This window comes from Camelina sativa, chromosome 6 (assembly GCF_000633955.1).
Source record: "Camelina sativa cultivar DH55 chromosome 6, Cs, whole genome shotgun sequence".
Lineage (NCBI taxonomy): Eukaryota > Viridiplantae > Streptophyta > Magnoliopsida > Brassicales > Brassicaceae > Camelina > Camelina sativa.
The window spans coordinates 5,788,652-5,808,189 of record NC_025690.1 but is presented as its reverse complement, the minus strand read 5'-3'; the positions used below and the strand labels follow the sequence as shown (position 1 = coordinate 5,808,189).

The 19,538-nt window shown below is 35.2% G+C and overlaps 1 protein-coding gene, 1 long non-coding RNA gene and 1 pseudogene across 7 annotated transcripts; 1 reads left to right on the top strand and 2 right to left on the bottom strand.

Annotated features, from left to right (window-relative positions):
- The window catches only part of LOC104790495, a 5,442-nt pseudogene extending 3,431 nt beyond the window's left edge, over positions 1–2,011 (bottom strand).
- On the top strand, positions 8,192–11,863 carry LOC104790493 (extensin-2). 6 transcript variants are annotated; one of them, XM_019246671.1, is made up of 5 exons: positions 8,192–8,428; positions 8,471–9,292; positions 9,893–10,795; positions 11,171–11,331; positions 11,509–11,863. In XM_019246671.1, exons 1-5 carry the CDS (start codon positions 8,258–8,260, stop codon positions 11,555–11,557), a joined length of 2,106 nt encoding a protein of 701 aa, XP_019102216.1. In that variant the 5' UTR covers positions 8,192–8,257; the 3' UTR covers positions 11,558–11,863. The 6 variants fall into 6 exon arrangements, with proteins under 6 accessions (XP_019102216.1, XP_010514558.1, XP_019102215.1 ...); XM_010516256.2 differs by having other exon boundaries at positions 9,818–10,795; XM_019246670.1 differs by having other exon boundaries at positions 9,668–10,795.
- LOC109133473 lies at positions 16,185–16,556 on the bottom strand. Its single transcript, XR_002038600.1, has 3 exons — positions 16,519–16,556; positions 16,405–16,427; positions 16,185–16,198 (listed from the first exon to the last, which is right to left on the bottom strand). It is a non-coding gene; the product is annotated as an uncharacterized LOC109133473 (long non-coding RNA).

Sequence of the window (19,538 nt, the reverse complement as noted above, 5' to 3'; positions counted from 1 at the left end):
AAACCAAGGACTTTATTCCAATGAATTAGCCTTTTCAACCCCAGACCACCACTCTCCTTCGGTGTGCAAACTGATTCCCAGCTAACCTTAGCTCCCCTAGCTGAGTTCGGAGCTCCTTTCCAAAGGAAGGCATTGCATAAACTCTCAATTTCCTCCAAACAACTCTTAGGGAGAATGTAGATAGAAGCCCAGAAGGTTATAGTAGAGTAAATGACAGACTGTATTAATTGGAGTCTCCCCGCAAAGGATAGATGTCTAGCAGTCCAAGAGTTAAACCTGGAAAGAACTCTATCCAAAAGCGGCTGGAAGTCTTGCCTCGTCATCTTCTTTGTCGACAGAGGGACTCCCAAATAACGAACCGGGAAGGAGCCCTGAGTCAAACCGGCAGACTCAGCTAGACTCTGGTGTAGTTGCAGATTGTCACCATCGAGAAACAAAGCAGATTTTTCTCTATTAATGCCTAACCCCGAACCTGATTTGAACTCCTCTAGAATATCCAAAATACCTTCCAAAGAGGTTTGTTCTCCATCAAAGAAAATGAGAATGTCGTCAGCAAAGCTAAGATGAGTCACAAGCGGATTTAGACACATCGGTGAGACCCAAAACGTCCTTCCAAAGCTCCCCTGTCTAACTTCTTGGAAAGCACATCCATCGCCAAAACAAACAGAAGTGAAGAGATAGGATCACCCTGACGGAGTCCTTTCTTTCCCGGAAAATACCCAATGAGCTCACCATGAAACGCAATGCTGAAGGAGGGTGTAGTATAACACTCTCTGATCCAGGCAATGAACTGCAGAGGAAGGTCTAGAGCGAAAAGAACATTTTGAAGGAAGTCCCAATTGAGGTTATCATACGCCTTTGCGAGGTCTACTTGCAGACATCCTCTGGTGGTATGACCCGTGACATGGAAATTAGAGACTAATTCAGATGCCAAGAGGACGTTTTCACACAGATGATGCCCCTGAACAAAACCCACTTGGTTCCCTTGGACTGCATCAGCAATAAAGAGTACCACCATCATCATCATCTTCTTTTTCTTCTTATTCTTCTCATCATCATCATCATCTTCTTCTTCTTCCTCCTTTGTCTTCCTCTTCTGCCCCGTAAGTGGAAGCGAACAATCAATGTCTTCAATCACAATGATACACTTCCCTGTTGTATCCAACAACAATCTTTTCAACTCTGAGTTATCCTTCACTGTTGTCAGCTCAAGATCATACACATCATAGTCTAAGAAATTCGCCATTGCAGATATCATTGTCGATTTCCCTGTCCCGGGCGGTCCAAACAAGAGATAACCTCTCTTCCACGGCTTCCCAACCTTCTTGTAATAATCTTTCCCTTTACTAAACTTTATCAAATCCTTCTTAATCCCTTCTTTCTTCACAGTATCCATAGCTAGAGTCTCGAACGTAGCTGGATGATTAAAAGGAACATTTCCCCACTTTCCTTCCACGTAATAAGACCAATCTCCACTTGAGTTATTAGTGTAAAGCTTCCTCTCTCTGTTCTTTAACCCTATCACTCTCCCTTCTCTCAAAACATGCTCCATATATCTACCTAAAATTATCCCTCTGTGCCGTCTATGGAAAGTTAGCGTAAAGTACCTTTTCTCCCTCATTTTAGTCTTAGTACCGCTCTTTTCCACGCTTGAATACCACTTCACTTTCACACCTTCAAACACATCTTGAACTTCTTCGTGATCGTCCATACTAAACACCAACGACCTTGTGTCTCTAGACTCGTTGGCTTTTAATTTCTGAGCAAGAGCCATTGAGTTTGCAGATAGGTAATGGCGTATCGAATCATAGGCTTTGCTTCTCTGGAGACCTTCACCGGTATGCTCATTGAACTTGATCGAGACCCACCCCATCATCTTGTAAATGAACTTCTCTACGTAAGCTTGGAGTTCATATGGTACAAACTGTCTGTAAATTGACCAGAAGAACATAAGACTCGCCATGGTTGTGCCCGCAAATCCCCACATTGCTCCGTTCGTCGCTGGAATCATCGTCAGTGTCTTGCTTGCTCCCCACGAAAACTCTTTGCTTGCTTTTTCCTTTTATATGGACTTAATTATATGTAAACACGATAAAGCTTTTAATTGTAATTGTATGTAAGCATGCGTCCTTATTATTTGGTAATTATCCTTACCATTAATTATATGTAACCACGATAAAGCTTTTAAACCGAATTAAGCATTCTTGTATTGGGGCAATGAGCGTCTCTGTTTTTTTTTTTTTTTTTTTAAACTAGGGGATAATCCAGGCTACGCCTCGTATATAAAAATTAATAATGTTGTTATATAAAAAATTAACTTATTTACAATTTATAATCATATGTGATTATAAATAAATATTGCTTCAAATATTTTTATGTGTTCATATATATTTGAAATTTTCATTAAATCCTTTACTAATAGGCTAAAAATTCTTCTAACATTTTATAAAAATCAAAACATTTTTACCACCATTGGCTTTATATATTTAGAATGATGTCAAACAAACCTTACTCAAAGTTTTCGCTCCAATCCTTGTAGTTCTAAACGTTGAACTAGATAGTTATCATGCTGTCTAATATGGAGAAATGAAATGTTTCCATAAACTTTACTGTAATTTGTTAGTTATTAAATAATAGTAGAAGTTTTATTTGATTTAGTCTATAAATTTTATAATCTTTTATATTTAATTTATTTAGTTTCATACTCTGATTTTAACTCGTTTTTAGGACATGATACAATGTTTAAATCCGTAAATTATATAAATTTGGTAAAATGCATAAAATAAAACAAAATCCATATTGAAGCAGTCGTATTTACAAATTATGATTTAACTTTTTGATTATTCTTTTTAGTTGTATATGCTATATTGAATAAAATATAACATTTTTGGTTCTTTAGGTTTTGATAAGAAGTCACTACGTCGATGTGCAATGCGAAAAATATTTAATAAATTAGATATAATATATATGTTTTTAAAATATAAGCAATGTTGTATCTTAGTTTTAATATATATCTATCATTATTAAACGATTTATGGATGCAAATATTTAGCTTAGTTTTTTAAATAAAATTAATTTTGATAACTGTTCTAAATAGTTTGTTATTGTTTCCTACGACTTCTGAAATAATAAATGAAATCTAATAATTTCATTAAATAAGTTCGATGATATTGTTTCATTATTTTATAAATCAATATAAGCTTTTCTTTTGTTAGTTATTAAATTAATTAAAATGTATTTGTTTTTTTTGTAATATACCACATAATAAAAGGGTTAAACTTCTAAAAATATTGATTAAATAAATATAAGGATATTTTTGTGACTTTCCGGTTTTATAGACATGGGGAGAGATTTAAAAGAATTGATTTTGCTACCTATGTCACCAAAGTGCAATTATCTTTTCGGTCAAAGGTCCTCAGAGAACTCCACAGTTAAGCATACTTATGGTTGAGTAGTCTCAGGATAGGTGACCTTACGGGAAATGATTGTTAGAACTATGTGAGTAAGGACAAAACCCAGGGAAAGATCATGTGGGGATTTGTAGGGACGGTAAACAAGTCTTTAAAGTCTCCCGGACGTAGCAACCCAACCGTCAGATATGGATATGCTCACAGAACTAGTGTGAGGACGTGAGACCCATTAAGGAAGGTGAGCACATGGATTGGGAGTAGACATGGGGCCCACTGAGAGGTGGCGGTCGAGATGTTACAAATGGTATCAGAACCAAACCCAGACGAGTGTGGAGTCGAGTGGGCTCAAACCGTCGGGGGTGACAGTCTTGGTGCGCAACGAAGATGTTGCGATCTGTTTGTGGGGGTGAATATTTTCACTTATAATTTTCAGCCCTCACCTTGCCTTACAATCGCTCTCTCTAATCTATTATTTCTCTAGAATCATTCATGTTTCTCTACATTGCTCCTTAACCTCTTGTCCACTACATCCTCTATTGTAATCATCTCTGCCACCAAGTAATATCAAAATAAAGATTTAAACACTAATCATAAATCAAAGATAAAATCGGCGCATGCTTTTAATTTATTTATAATATATATTAAAAATAAGTTAACTTGCTTAAAATATAAATTTCAATTTTCACATGATAAGTTAGAAATCTACCTTATATAAACAACTAGATTATGATCCGCGTATATGCGAGTTTATAATATATATTTTTAACTTACGTAGAAGAAAATACCAATAATAAGATAATATGTTAAAAACTAAAAAATAATAATTTTACTTTCTTATTAATTAATTAATTAAATTTCAGTAAATTTTTTCTATATTTTCAAATGTGTATGTTTTCTTATTCTTATGTGAGTGTGAAAAAAAAAACTATACTATTGAATAGCTCAAAAATTTAGTTATAGATAACTCCTATTTTTATAGCTTTTGTGATGTACATGTTAATTCATACATGAAATTTTTGTTTACATTTTTTTAAGGTTATACTATAATCGTATGTAAATATTATGTTTCAATTAAATCAAACCAACCATAAATTTAAGCATACAAAGTTAGGATTTGTAATCTCAAAATATGTGTTTAGAATTCACATGTAATATATATATATATATATACAAAAATTAGTTATAACACCCGCGAACCAAAAAATGGATTTTGGACGGTGTGTCGATCGACACAGTTAGTGGTGTTGATCGACACAGAGTTTTGGCCGGGTGTCTGGGTTGATTTTAATTTATCCATTTTGCGTAGCTGGTTTAGGAGAGCCCTAGACTCGAGTATTAAAAGAAAAACTCGATTTTTCCACTTCCTTTAGTCGTTTTCACACTGTTAGAGAGAAGAAGAAAGGAGAGTTTTTTCTACGAAGCGTTCTTAAGGTTTTGGAGATCCTTTGTCCTGTGATTGAGTTTTCTTCCTGGAGAGTGTGGATTCAAGGCTAGGAACATGGTGGAAGGTTGTTGTGGTGCTAGTTTCGTCGTTTGGGGCTTAGATCTCGTTGTTTGGCTAATGTGAGTGCATGACCATGACTAATATAAGCTAAGATCTCTGTTTTTGTGATTTTGTATGTGTTATGTGATTGTTTCCTTTGAGTTCTATGCGTTTTTCGTGGCTCCTGAGGCTTAGATTTGTTCCAAAAAGATAGATCTATGAAAAATTAAAGAATTAATAAATAAAACAATCTAAATTTAACGAAAATGAGTGAATCAACGTCGATTGATAAATTGAAAGAAAACCAATACTCAGATTTTAACTCGGAGATGTGAAACAATATTCAGTGAAACAAAAACTCTTTTCAAGGTCCAAAAAAGGAATATATATATATATATATATATATATATGAAAACAAATAGGCGTCAAAAACTAATAGGTGCGAACATTAAAAGCTAAGGGAACATTAAAAGTTAAGGGATACGACGTAGAAACACAATTGTTGGGAAGAAAACTTTGCAACTTTTGAGAATATTATAAATTTCAACTCAATTATTTACCTAGAGTAACAAATAGAAGAAATGATGGATGAGGGTATAAGATGGAAAACGACACCAAAAAAGGCTGGTTAAATGAATCAATAAATAAATTAAAAGAAAATAATAATTAGATTTTTAAAAACTTGGAGGTGTGAAACAATACTCAAAGAAATAAAAACTCTTTTTAAGGTCCATGAAAATCTGTATATATAAACAAAGAGATGTGAAAAACAAACAGGTGCGCACATTGATAGCGGGGGTATGAAGATAAAACAATTGTTAGAAGAAAATCTTGCAACTTTTAAGATTATGAACAAATATAAACCGTTAGATGAGATAACAAAAGTAATCTCATTCGTTAAATTAAAATGATGACATCACTAGACCCGTGAAAGAGAATTTACTATTATATATAGATTGTTTACTCTAACTTCTTGTAAATATTATTTTAATGATTAATAAATTTAACACTTCATAATAAAAAATAATTTAGTGAGACAAGGCAACATGTATTTTATTCGTATTAAAAAGGCTGAAGCATTACAAGGTTTTTGTTGGAAATATTTGCTGACACAGATGACTAGCATTGGGATCCATAATTTGATCAACAAGTTGCATGTATTTACATATGTTGGTAGATTAGAATTAAATTTAAAAGGATATTCATATACATAAATATGCTAAGATATATAGACTAATTCGATGTTAATAGACTCCTTTATTTAGTCAATTTAAATACTTTGCCATTTTATTCATTTTGCTAATAAGTTAGTCTAACACCTTATCTATTTATTTTATGTTAATAAGTTAACTTGTTACATTATTCAATTTTGTTATCAAGCTAGTTATAATTATTTTTTGTATTGACTTTTGAAAGCTAAGAAAAAAATACATTTCTTCAAAGTTTATAGAAGGTACATCAAAGTTGACTTTATCAATCTATTATGTTTGGTATGTATTTGTAATTATAATCATCATGAATTGTGGTGATTAAGTTATTATTGGAATGAATTTTTAATCACCAATAATTATTGACCAAGTGGACAAAAAGACAAGTCACATATGACATCATAAATAAAGTGTAAATCCCTCTTCCCCCACCCCCAGAAATCTCTCACAATAAGAGTAGAAATGTCAAATACAGTAAAACCTCTATAAATTAATAATACTATAAATTAATAAATTTTGCTAGTCCAATAATTGATATTCTCATTCATAAATTTGAATATTTATGTCATGTGTATAAGTAAATTTGTCTGTAATATTTGTAATTCATTGTCAAAAATATTTTTTAATTATTTCAAATTCAATTCCAATACCATAAATTTACAACATCCAAAATTCTAATCTTATTTTGCAAAAATTGTCTCAACTTATAATTTTAAAAATTAAACAATTAAAAATACACCTATAAATTAATAATTATTAATATCACTATAAATTAATAAAATGTCTTGGTCCCAATATTATTAATTTATAGAAATTTTACTGTAGACGTAAATATGTTAATTGAAACGTTGTCCATTGCAAACCGACCAAATACAACCCACATAAAAAGTGGTTCACGTGGACCATTTGACATGTACGCATCTCATGATGTGCTCTTGCTACTAAGCACAGACCCTGCGCTGTGTCCTATAGTTGTCACCAACGTACAACTGGCCTCTTCTTTGTGTGCTCTTCACTTTGCGGCTTATATCCTTCTTCAACCCTAACTTTCCTTATATAATAAAATCCTAGAATTTATGTCGGTTTACTGTGCAAACTACACAACTCAATTTTATAAGAACTACACACCAATATAGACATAATTCAAGGTTTAGACCAAATAAGCTTATGTGAAGCAAACATATACAACAATGTAACACATAATTCCCAACAACACCAGTACCGGTTCTTGGTATGGATCCCTTCTACATACAACATCGATGATATGTCAAGATCTAAGGCGATATTTAAATATATAAATATCTCGAAACAAGGTCCAAAACACCAATTATAAATATCTCTCCTTGATGAAAAAGAGGCCGATCAAGGGATGGAAGAATCTAGCATTAAATACAGTATTTACCCATAAAAGGGGACTTAAATAAGCAAATTCCGAACTCTTACGAAGAAGAAACAAAGAGACCACAACCTGATCCCTCTCAATAGTAAGCCGCATTGCCTCCTCTGATCTCTGACTCACCGGACTGGTTATTACCCATTCTTAAAGAGAGTGACACACACGATTGACAGATGACATTCTTATTTTTATTGGTGACACGATAGAAAAAATGTCTAGATTCTAATGAAAAAAAACATAGAGAAAAAAAAAACTAACTTTAGAAAAAATTATTAACGCAATCTAAAAAAAAAATATTTATGAAAAGATCAATAATATCTTCAGTAGATATAAAGACATATATAAAATAAGATAATACTACTTTTTATTTCAAAATTATTGGTTATGAAATTAAATAAATTTATGCGCAAATGCATTTAAACATCTAAAACTTGATATGACCTTAAAAACTAAAAAGATAGAAACGATATTAAACTAGCCCGTTGACAAAAATAATACACCCATGACACATCAACGTTGATGATTGCTAAATATAAAATTGAAAGTGGCTGGTTAACTTTCGTTAAACGTTCTAGCACGTCTCACACAAGTAGACATGCTTACACGATTTAGTTGGATGGAGTCCAAAACATCAGGGAAAGTATAGCTGTACTTAGAGAAAATATTTGCTATATAAACACAAGCACCCATTCTTAACAATACAAACCAAAACAAGAAACACTTACCAACCTAAGCGTTGGTAGAGAAAAGCTAAATCACAATGAGATCTTCCTCTAAGATGGGGCCTTCTGCCCATCTCATTTCCGCTCTAGGAGTTATCATCATGGCAACAATGGTTGCTGCTTATGAGCCATACACATACAGTTCTCCACCACCACCATATTCTACACCATCTCCGAAGGTTGAATACAACTCTCCCCCACCACCATACGTTTCCCTACCACCACTACCGTATATAAATCCATCGCCTAAGGTTGACTATAAATCTCCACCACCTGTATACAGTTCCCCACCACCATCGCCATATTACTCTCCATCCCCAAAGGTTGAGTACAAGTCTCCTCCTCCACCATATGTCTACAGCTCTCCACCACCACCATACTACTCTCCATCCCCTAAGGTAGACTACAAGTCTCCTCCACCACCGTATGTTTACAGCTCCCCACCGCCACCATACTACTCTCCATCCCCTAAGGTAGACTACAAGTCTTCTCCACCACCGTATGTTTACAGCTCCCCACCACCACCATACTACTCTCCATCCCCCATGGTAGACTACAAGTCTCCTCCCCCACCGTATGTTTACAGCTCCCCACCACCACCATACTACTCTCCATCCCCCATGGTAGACTACAAGTCTCCTCCCCCACCGTATGTTTACAGCTCCCCACCACCACCATACTACTCACCGTCTCCTAAGGTAGACTACAAGTCTCCTCCTCCACCATATGTTTACAGCTCCCCACCACCACCATACTACTCTCCAGCCCCTAAGGTTGACTACAAGTCTCCTCCTCCACCATATGTCTACAGCTCCCCACCACCACCCTACTACTCTCCATCTCCTAAGGTTGACTACAAGTCTCCTCCACCACCATATGTGTACAGTTCTCCACCACCACCATACTACTCTCCATCCCCTAAGGTTGACTACAAGTCTCCTCCTCCACCATATGTCTACAGCTCCCCACCACCACCCTACTACTCTCCATCTCCTAAGGTTGACTACAAGTCTCCTCCACCACCATATGTGTACAGTTCTCCACCACCACCATACTACTCACCAGCCCCTAAGGTAGTCTACAAGTCTCCTCCACCACCATATGTTTACAGCTCCCCACCACCACAATACTACTCTCCATCCCCTAAGGTTGTATACAAGTCTCCTCCACCACCATATGTCTACAGCTCTCCACCACCACCATACTACTCTCCAGCCCCTAAGGTTGACTACAAGTCTCCTCCTCCACCATATGACTACAGCTCTCCACCACCACCATACTACTCTCCAGCCCCTAAGGTTGACTACAAGTCTCCTCCTCCACCATATGACTACAGCTCTCCACCACCACCATACTACTCTCCAGCCCCTAAGGTTGACTACAAGTCTCCTCCTCCACCATATGACTACAGCTCTCCACCACCACCATACTACTCTCCAGCCCCTAAGGTTGACTACAAGTCTCCTCCTCCACCATATGACTACAGCTCTCCACCACCACCATACTACTCTCCAGCCCCTAAGGTTGACTACAAGTCTCCTCCTCCACCATATGACTACAGCTCTCCACCACCACCATACTACTCTCCAGCCCCTAAGGTTGACTACAAGTCTCCTCCTCCACCATATGACTACAGCTCTCCACCACCACCATACTACTCTCCAGCCCCTAAGGTTGACTACAAGTCTCCTCCTCCACCATATGACTACAGCTCTCCACCACCACCATACTACTCTCCAGCCCCTAAGGTTGACTACAAGTCTCCTCCACCACCATATGTTTACAGTTCCCCACCACCACCATATTACTCTCCATCCCCTAAGGTAGACTACAAGTCTCCTCCACCACCATATGTCTACAGCTCTCCACCACCACCATACTACTCTCCAGCCCCTAAGGTTGACTACAAGTCTCCTCCTCCACCATATGTTTACAGTTCTCCACCACCACCATACTACTCTCCATCCCCTAAGGTAGTCTACAAGTCTCCTCCACCACCATATGTTTACAGCTCCCCACCTCCACAATACTACTCTCCATCCCCTAAGGTTGTATACAAGTCTCCTCCTCCACCATATGTCTACAGCTCTCCACCACCACCATACTACTCTCCATCCCCTAAGGTAGTCTACAAGTCTCCTCCACCACCATATGTTTACAGTTCCCCACCACCACCGTACTACGCTCCATCCCCAAAGGTTGTATACAAGTCTCCCCCTCCACCATATGTCTACAACTCTCCACCACCACCATACTACTCTCCCGCCCCAAAGGTTGTATACAAGTCTCCTCCTCCTCCCTACGTCTACAGTTCTCCCCCACCACCATACTATTCTCCATCCCCTAAGGTTGTATACAAGTCTCCACCTCCACCATATGTCTACAGCTCTCCACCACCACCATACTATTCTCCATCCCCTAAGGTGCACTACAAGTATCCTCCACCACCGTATGTTTACAGCTCCCCACCACGACCATACTATTCTCCATCCCCTAAGGTTGTATACAAATCTCCACCACATCCTCATGTTTGTGTGTGTCCACCACCTCCTCCATGTTATTCTCCATCTCCAAAGGCTATATACAAGTCTCCTCCACCCCCATATGTTTACAGTTCTCCACCACCACCATACCACTCTCCATCCCCTAAGGTTGTATACAAGTCTTCTCCTCCACCGTATGTCTACAGTTCTCCACCACCACCATATTATTCTCCATCCCCCAAGGTAGTATACAAGTCTCCTCCTCCACCATATGTTTACAGTTCTCCACCACCACCATACTACTCTCCATCCCCTAAGGTTGACTACAAGTCTCCTCCTCCACCATATGTTTACAGCTCTCCACCACCACCATACTACTCACCAGCCCCTAAGGTAGTCTACAAGTCTCCTCCACCACCATATGTTTACAGCTCCCCACCACTACCATACTACTCTCCATCCCCTAAGGTAGTATACAAGTCTCCTCCTCCACCATATGTCTACAGCTCTCCACCACCACCATACTACTCTCCATCCCCTAAGGTAGTATACAAGTCTCCTCCTCCACCATATGTCTACAGCTCTCCACCACCACCATACTACTCTCCATCCCCTAAGGTTGAATACAAGTCCCCTCCTACCCCATATGTCTACAGTTCACCACCACCACCATACTACTCTCCATCCCCTAAGGTAGACTACAAGTCTCCTCCTCCCCCGTATGTCTACAGTTCTCCACCACCACCATACTACTCTCCTTCCCCTAAGGTAGACTACAAGTCTCCTCCACCACCATATGTTTACAGTTCCCCACCCCCACCATCATACTCACCTTCTCCAAAAACTGAGTACTAAGCTTTATCTGCACCCTCGTATTACTTGAATATGTAACTGGGATTCTTTTATAACCTATTGAGTTTTATTTGATCTCATCTTTCCTTTTCTTCTATTGCTATTTGTATCCAATAATTTTTAATTTTCTTGGTGTTGATTCAAATATTTTTCTACAAACGTTTCACATGGTTTCATGTTTGTTCTTTTATTTGTGTAAAGGTTGCTTTCAATCTATATGACGTCCATTGCAATAAATATATAATCCTTTAACATGTGTCTGGTATATGGATTGTATACTAAGTTGCATGGATTGTTTTAATTCTATTATATTTTCAAAGTTTAAGATCTGCAAGTATTTAACTCAAGGATGTTTTGGTTTCCTATCTACTGTTTGACCTAATAAAATCACTTACTTAGAGAGGATATAGGAATTAGTTGTCTTCCAAGAACATGTATTCCGTTTGCGAGTAGTGAAGTTGTTCTTCATTGCAAAGTTCATAATCATCGTCATCAGAGTTGTGTTTTGATGAAGACTAGTCAATTAATCCGACTCCCATAGACAATGGTATCCCTTTGGCTCCAAGTGAGCATACTTCTTTTGCAATGGTTTGCAGACCACTCTGTTTCTGGTCATGTACAACAAGATGTTCTTGTTGCATAAATATATGTTTTGCTGTACATTATGATGTTTCTGTTGTACGACAAGGTTTTTCGCCTAAACTTATTACTTATATCCGAGCAGTTTTGAATGACTCCAACTATACAAGTCTTGTTGAACATATTGTTTACTTAAATCGACTGTTTATATATAAATTTATTGCAGGAAATGCCTAAACAAAGATTTAGTTTAGGAAACATACAGATTGAATAGAAAATGATTCGAAATTGAATCTAAACGCCATCTATGATCGAGTCGAAATTGAAATTCCCACACAAATTGAGTTTTTTAGGTTACCAAATTGTAATTAACAACTCTCAAATCACAAATTTAAAACTTCTTGATTAACGTTATCTAAAGGAAATGGAACATGTTTTTGCTTTCTGTGATGTAAACAAATAGTAGAGACTGATGTTTCTTGTCATCGTTAGAGTGGAAATAAGATACTTGGGCATTAGGAACTCATAAACTTTGCTAATCTTTAAATTCATCAACATAAGTTCTGGGCAACAGTTGTGGATTTAATAACGTTGTATAATCAATCAATCATGAGACCAAAGGAAAATTGAATCAAAGATGAAGAGAATTGAAACGGATCAAGAATTATTTTTCAAAGAAAGGTTAATCAGACGAGTTTTGGAGAGATGATCTGAAAGTCCAGAGAAGCAGAATCGTTAATCAGACGATTTTTGGAGAGATGATCGGAAAGGAAAACGATGACAACGTTTTTCTCCGGCTCTTTGATTTTTAATTTCATCATACAACGTTTTTCAACATGTCCAAAATTATCCAAGTATTTACACATATAGCCACCCAATCTTACAAAAAGGAAAACGTTTCTTGAAATTGAGAAAGGTACAATCGTTAGAAAAAATGGAAATTCGATTACCCGACCCGTTTTAAAAACACGCGGATCCTGTAACTTTTTTTTTGTTTCTAAATAATAAATTTAATTTGACCTTTTTTTCTCTCCCCTGTCAATCGTCGTCGCCCAGAAGAAGAAAAAGATGTCTTTCATGGTCAATCTACTAAACTTGCGCTCCGAAGCTGATGAGGAGAAATTGGATTTGGATTTCAAGGAAGAGAAGTTGGCTTATGGAGATCATATATGTTGGTGTGCGAATGTGTTGTGTGTATAATTGTAGTTTTAGAATGATGCAAATAAGGATTATGTAAGTAAAAATGAGAATATGATTCATAATATGATTATAAAAATATAATTAATAAAAATATAACTGAAAATTATAACTTAAAACAAATCTATTGTCACTATATTTACATTTTACATCTAACAAAACTGTTATCAAACACCAGATTTTTGGAAGCAAACAAAAAAACTGTCATAACGTAAACAAATCTGCCATAACATCTCGTGTTCATATAGGTCATTTTAGTAAATTTTTTTTAAAACGTTATAAATTTGTTATCAAACGACAGATTTTTGGTTAAATTAAAAATTTTGTTGTAACTTAAAAAAAAAATGTCATCATTAGAGGTCAACCTAGTAATTATATCTCTGTAAAAAATCTATCATATTACAACAGATTTTTAATCAAGAAAATAAATCTGAAATAACTGTGGAAAGTAAATCTGCCAGACATTATATCAAATTTGTCATACATTCTGAAAGTTTGTGGTATCTTTATAAATAAGTTTGTGTAAAAAATAAACATGTCATCAATTATAAATCTGTTATAGCTGTAGTTAAAAAATTTGTCGTCCAAAATAAGTCTGTCATAAAAAATATATCATAAAAAATAAATCGGTTGTGCAAAAATAAATCTGGCATACACAAATAAATCTGTCACAATTAGTTCGTCAGACTTTTGAAAATATTGTAATTTTCTTAAAAAAAATTCTGGGAGGATAAATTTGACTTTATTTTTTTCAAAACAAAGCAAAAGAGTATTTTAGGTAAAAAAGTAACTGACCCTCATATTTTATGAGTTACTTTACTAATTAACCTCTTAATTAGGGTCAATCTAGTTTTTCTCCCCATAAAGTGTAATCTTAATTTACAAAATGATAAGTTTATATATCTTTAAAACCCTTTCTCATATTGTTGTATTCTAATCACATTTTCCATATATGAGTAATAAATATTTAATACACAAATATTCACAAAACAATAGAAAATAAAATTATATAACATGTAATATATATGAAATGTAAACTCATACCAAAATAATGAAAGTAAAACAGGTCAGAATATTCATATAAAAATATAAATAGATATATATATATATATATATATATATATATATGTGTATATATATATATTTATAAATTGAATAAACTAAATAAAATACTTATCTATTCTATTATACTAATAAAGCTGATATGTTGGGTCTGATAATAATTCGGTGGTAACAGGTCAAGTACCATAACCGATAATAAGAAAACCAATACTCGATAATGTACCCAAATTTAAAGTCATTGTTATCCTTATTTTTGAAATGGGTCAAACACGAATAATCAGTATTTGATGTAAACTACTACATTTACAAATCATCTTACTATATCTCTATAAATTAACACATTTCTTTTGCGGTGCACCGCGAATTAAAATCTATATTATATTAATAAGCTCATATATATTACATCCGACATACACAAACAATATATATATATGTATATATTAGTTTTTTATACATATAAATTCTACTTAATTTGTAACCCAAATTATAAAACATAATCATGCTTCGTCCCGCGATGTACCGTGGGTTCAAATCTATTATATAAATATATTAACTCACTCTTTTTGAAATGATTGAAGAATTAAAAACCAGTCCCGTAATTTGAAATAATTTTATTATTCATGGTTGTTTTGTTAGATTAAAAAATGTATTAAAGCTTACACTGTTTCTATTATACAATTAGGACAAGTTGTTGTTCTCGCTCTCACTATCTCTATCCATTGTTGCTCTGTGCTTCTCGAGACTATGTCTCTGACAATAGTAAAAATAGAGCATATAGCCATGGAATATTCTGTGGAGAAAGTCTCATTTTCGTGGCTATATGACCACACCGACACGACAAGACACGAAAAAAGTCGTGTCTATACGATCGTGGACTAAAATATTTTGTGGTTTTTCATGACGTTATAGTCACGATTTTGACACGCGTATTTCATGACATTAATTGCCACGGAATAGTCAGGCAAATTTTTGTGGTCAGTTAGCCACAATTCAGTTCATATCTATTCAGTGACTAAGTAGACACGAAGCACTTGTGTCTAAACGATGGCTTTTTCTAACCACGAACCACCGTGACCTGGTGATTGTGATAAATTTAGAAATTGAAATCTACACCCCAAAATTCTATAATTTGAAACGTGAAATACAAATTCTAAAAATCTGAAACGTGAAATATAAAACCTATAATACACTACTATATATTTCCAAAGTTCTACAAAAAGATCCATGAGATTCCAAAAAACTTACAAAAGGTGATTAACTATTACGAAAGATGCAATTATTTTGTGAAGCAAGCTAAAAATACAAGATACACAATAAAGTAAGAGACACACCGCTTATCTAAGTGCTTGTGAAGTAAAGTCACGAGTAGCACACCATTGTTCAAAGTCAGCTTGTTGATCTCGAGTCATAGGTGGAGTCGAGGTCGAGGCAGTGTTAGGCATTGCGGCATTCAGGACAGTGGGATTAATAGGTGTTTCAGTAGGATCAGAAGGTTGAGTATGATTAACATGTTGGAGGGTAGCAGAATTCATCCCAAGAGCCTGTAAAATCACATTTAGTGAAGCTCGTGTTGCAACCATCTCGTCCTTGAACTCACTCTTCAAGGCAATCATATCATCTTTGAGTGTCTTCATGTCAGTCTTGAGCGTTTCAACATTTGTGTTGACAGTTTCAGAGTTCTTACCCAAACCAGAGATACGCAAGTCCATGTCGAGGTTGCGTTGAAGAGAAGGTCTTAAAAGGATCAAAGTCTCAGTATTGAACACTGCCTATTCCATAATGGCGTCATTTTCTTGACTTACCCCGCTGTGAATGGATATAAAACCAAATTAATATAAACCAACAATCAAAGACAAACATTCAGATCAAAAGTCAAAAACAACTAGTTACAACAAAAACTAAACTAAAACAATGAACATTCTCTTATGGATTGTGAATGAAAACGTGCAGACATCATACACCTACAAAACATCATCCACATAAGACAAAAGTGAAAGTTATTTGAAGAGTACCTTGACTCCCAATAGAAGTTTTGCTACAATATTAAAAGAAGACATTAGTATTTGTGAGTAAGTGAACTTAGTTATGTAGAGTAAAAAAAAGTAGTATAAATTTTGAACACTTACCACAAAAGATTGCCACCAGTTAGTTTTCCTCTCCTGAGGAACAAATTTCCAGCTTGACTTTGGTCCCATGTAGTTGCCTTGCCAAGTTATCCGGATTAACCCATGGACATAGGGGTCTATACCGAACCCGACAGAAAAAATTAAGAATCAGAGACAAAGAAGATTATACATTCATGATATACACATTAATAGAATTTTGCTAACTAATTACCATAAAGCGCCATTGAATTTTCTTGGATAGAGGTGTGGTTGGGCATCTCTTGAGGCAGTATGTAGTAGTACCTCTTCGATTCTACGAGCGTAGTTGTTTGCGGCTGAAGATGTTGCGCTTGCAGATCCAATAGCTCCTGGAGGCATGGAAGGACCTGGAGGAATGGGAGAGCCCAAAGGTGAACACCTTGCAGGCCTTCTCTATTGCATATCTGCAAACAAAGCATAACATACACATTGAAAGGAGATCTGAAGAACAGACCCAAAAACCTAAACGTTTATACATTGAAATAGGATCTGAAGGAACTCATATCGAGAAGAGAAGAAGAAGATTTATACGGTAGATTTAAATCGGAAGGCCGTGTGCGACGACGGTCAGAGGCTTTGCATGACGGAGTTATCGCGATTCGAATTGGAGAAACCCTAAATGTTTCTGAAGTTTGTTTTGTTGAGTGAGAGATTTGAGAATGAGATATGTTTTTTTTCTAAGTGTTAAGTTAGGAATGGAGGCAGAGATATCAGGACAAGGGTTTTCTTGCTTTTAACCTAAACCGGGAAACCAAAATTAATTTTGATGATAAAGTTACTCTATTTACCCGGGAACCCAAATATTTTTTTGGTGATTAATTTTTTGTGACCAGGGAAAACCAAAATAATCTGTTGTTTCGCTGATCCAATTCAACTTAAATAATTAGGTGTAAAACAATGAATAAATAAAATTATGTTGTAAGAAAATGGTATAGTTAAACTTATAAAACTGATATTAAATTAAAACATGATAACACATTTGATCACATTTTTACTTTGTGGCTTTGACGCTGTAACATATTTTATTGTGGGTGTTTGGTCACTATTTTATCACATTTTTACTTTGTGGCTTTTTTATCATAAATTTAAAGTGACTATTTCGTGACTAGTTTAGTGACGTCACTCATGTGACTGTGTCGTGACTATTTTTGCCACGGTTAGACCACGGCTTAGTCACGTTTTTACTGTTTTTTCATTTCTGTGACTTTATGTGACTATTTCGTCACTATTTTAAAAAAGCCACGGAGTGACCGTGACGGAGAAGTGGCTATATGATATTTTTGTAATAGTGTGATGGTTTCAAATATACCGTCTGATAACAAAAGTACACAAAGGCATAACATTAAAAAGAAAAAAAAAGTCAATACACAAAGAGTGTTCTTAACCATGCACATGAGAATTAGATGAAGGAAATATCAAGTCAATATATTACTGAATCAATCTCTTAAACTATGATTGAAGCAGTAAATGCAAGTGATATGGAGAGATATGCGATACAAATGTGCACATATACAAAAAAAAATTACCAGCATAATTCACAATGCCAATGTCACCACTATATTAACACGAAAATTCAAAGCAGAAGTATATAATAACTCAAATCAAATGCCTAGTGAAAGAGGCAAAGGAGAGACACAAAGTGAGACCATTGATACTGCAAAGAGTTTCATCCAGATCAAAACGCAGATCATATCATGCATAGGAAATTCATCTAGATGCAAAAACATTGTACGTCAATTTAGTAATTGATAATGAGTGTTAAGTACCCATAGAGTAATGAAACGATTGCATGTTATCCAAATTCCCATAATGTGCTTCTGAAATAGCAAACCAAATCCGGCAAGCTTCCAGGAACCAGCCAAGGTAATAAAAACATTCTGCAATGAAATTAAAAATTCAAAGATAAAGCACAACAGCTTCAAAGAACGATTAGAAAGTATATATTATAACTATTGGAAAAGCAACCTAACCAGAGCGAGGTTTCAAATTAAAACTCTTTGGAGCTTAACTTTGACATCGGGAGAAATTAGATTCACAAATCTCCGTTGATACACAAATGCAATAAAAAAAATTAAAACTTTCGTTTTCTACTTCAAAATTGCAATAAGGAGGAAATATAGGTGGGGTTTGAGACTCAACTTAAAAGACCATTACCAAGCCAAAATCCAGAGGGAGATAGAAAGGAAAAAAGACTTACCTAACAATGGGACCTTGACGAAGAAAAAGTCCAGAGAAGCAGAATCGTTAATCAGACAATTTTGGAGAGATGATCTGAAAGGAAGACGATGACAACGTTTTTCTCCGGCTCTTTGATTTTTAATTTCATCATACTCAATCAGTTGAAATGAGCTTATATCAGTTGGACTTAAAAAATTATCACAGATGAGAGAAAATTGTGCTATTATACAGGATTAAAATAAATAAAATCAATCAATAAAAGTGTTAGCTTAATAGGATTGTATTAAAAACAGTTCTTCAACTCAAATCATGAATATAAAGCTAACCTACTTTTGTAGCATTAACTATCTATCCAATGAATTTTCTAAACCTTAAATTTTCGTTTAAACATTAACAAGTCCAAGTTTGATCTAACAGAATATGGAACAACTCCGAGAAAAGGAAATATTCGCCCGACGAATAAGGAAAATGAACATATCCGAGATCGACATTCTGTTGATATAAATAGCAAGCTCCATGGCCAAAAGAGGGATCCACAATGTGACTCACAATATAACCCTAGGATCAAAACTTTGAAAACCCTAACTTGTTATCGAAGCTAGTTAGAATCCCTTATACTTTTAACTGAGTTTAGCTTGAGATCAATATATATAGAAAATCGTTTCTGGATATCTTTTTTATTTGTTACTTCTCCGGTCTAGATCAGTACGGGTTCTGCTCGCACAATATTTAATACTCAAATATGCAAATTAAATTTTGTATATTTAATTTCATTATTTGAACAAATCCTTATTTACAAAAAAAAAAAAAAAAAAAAAAAAAAT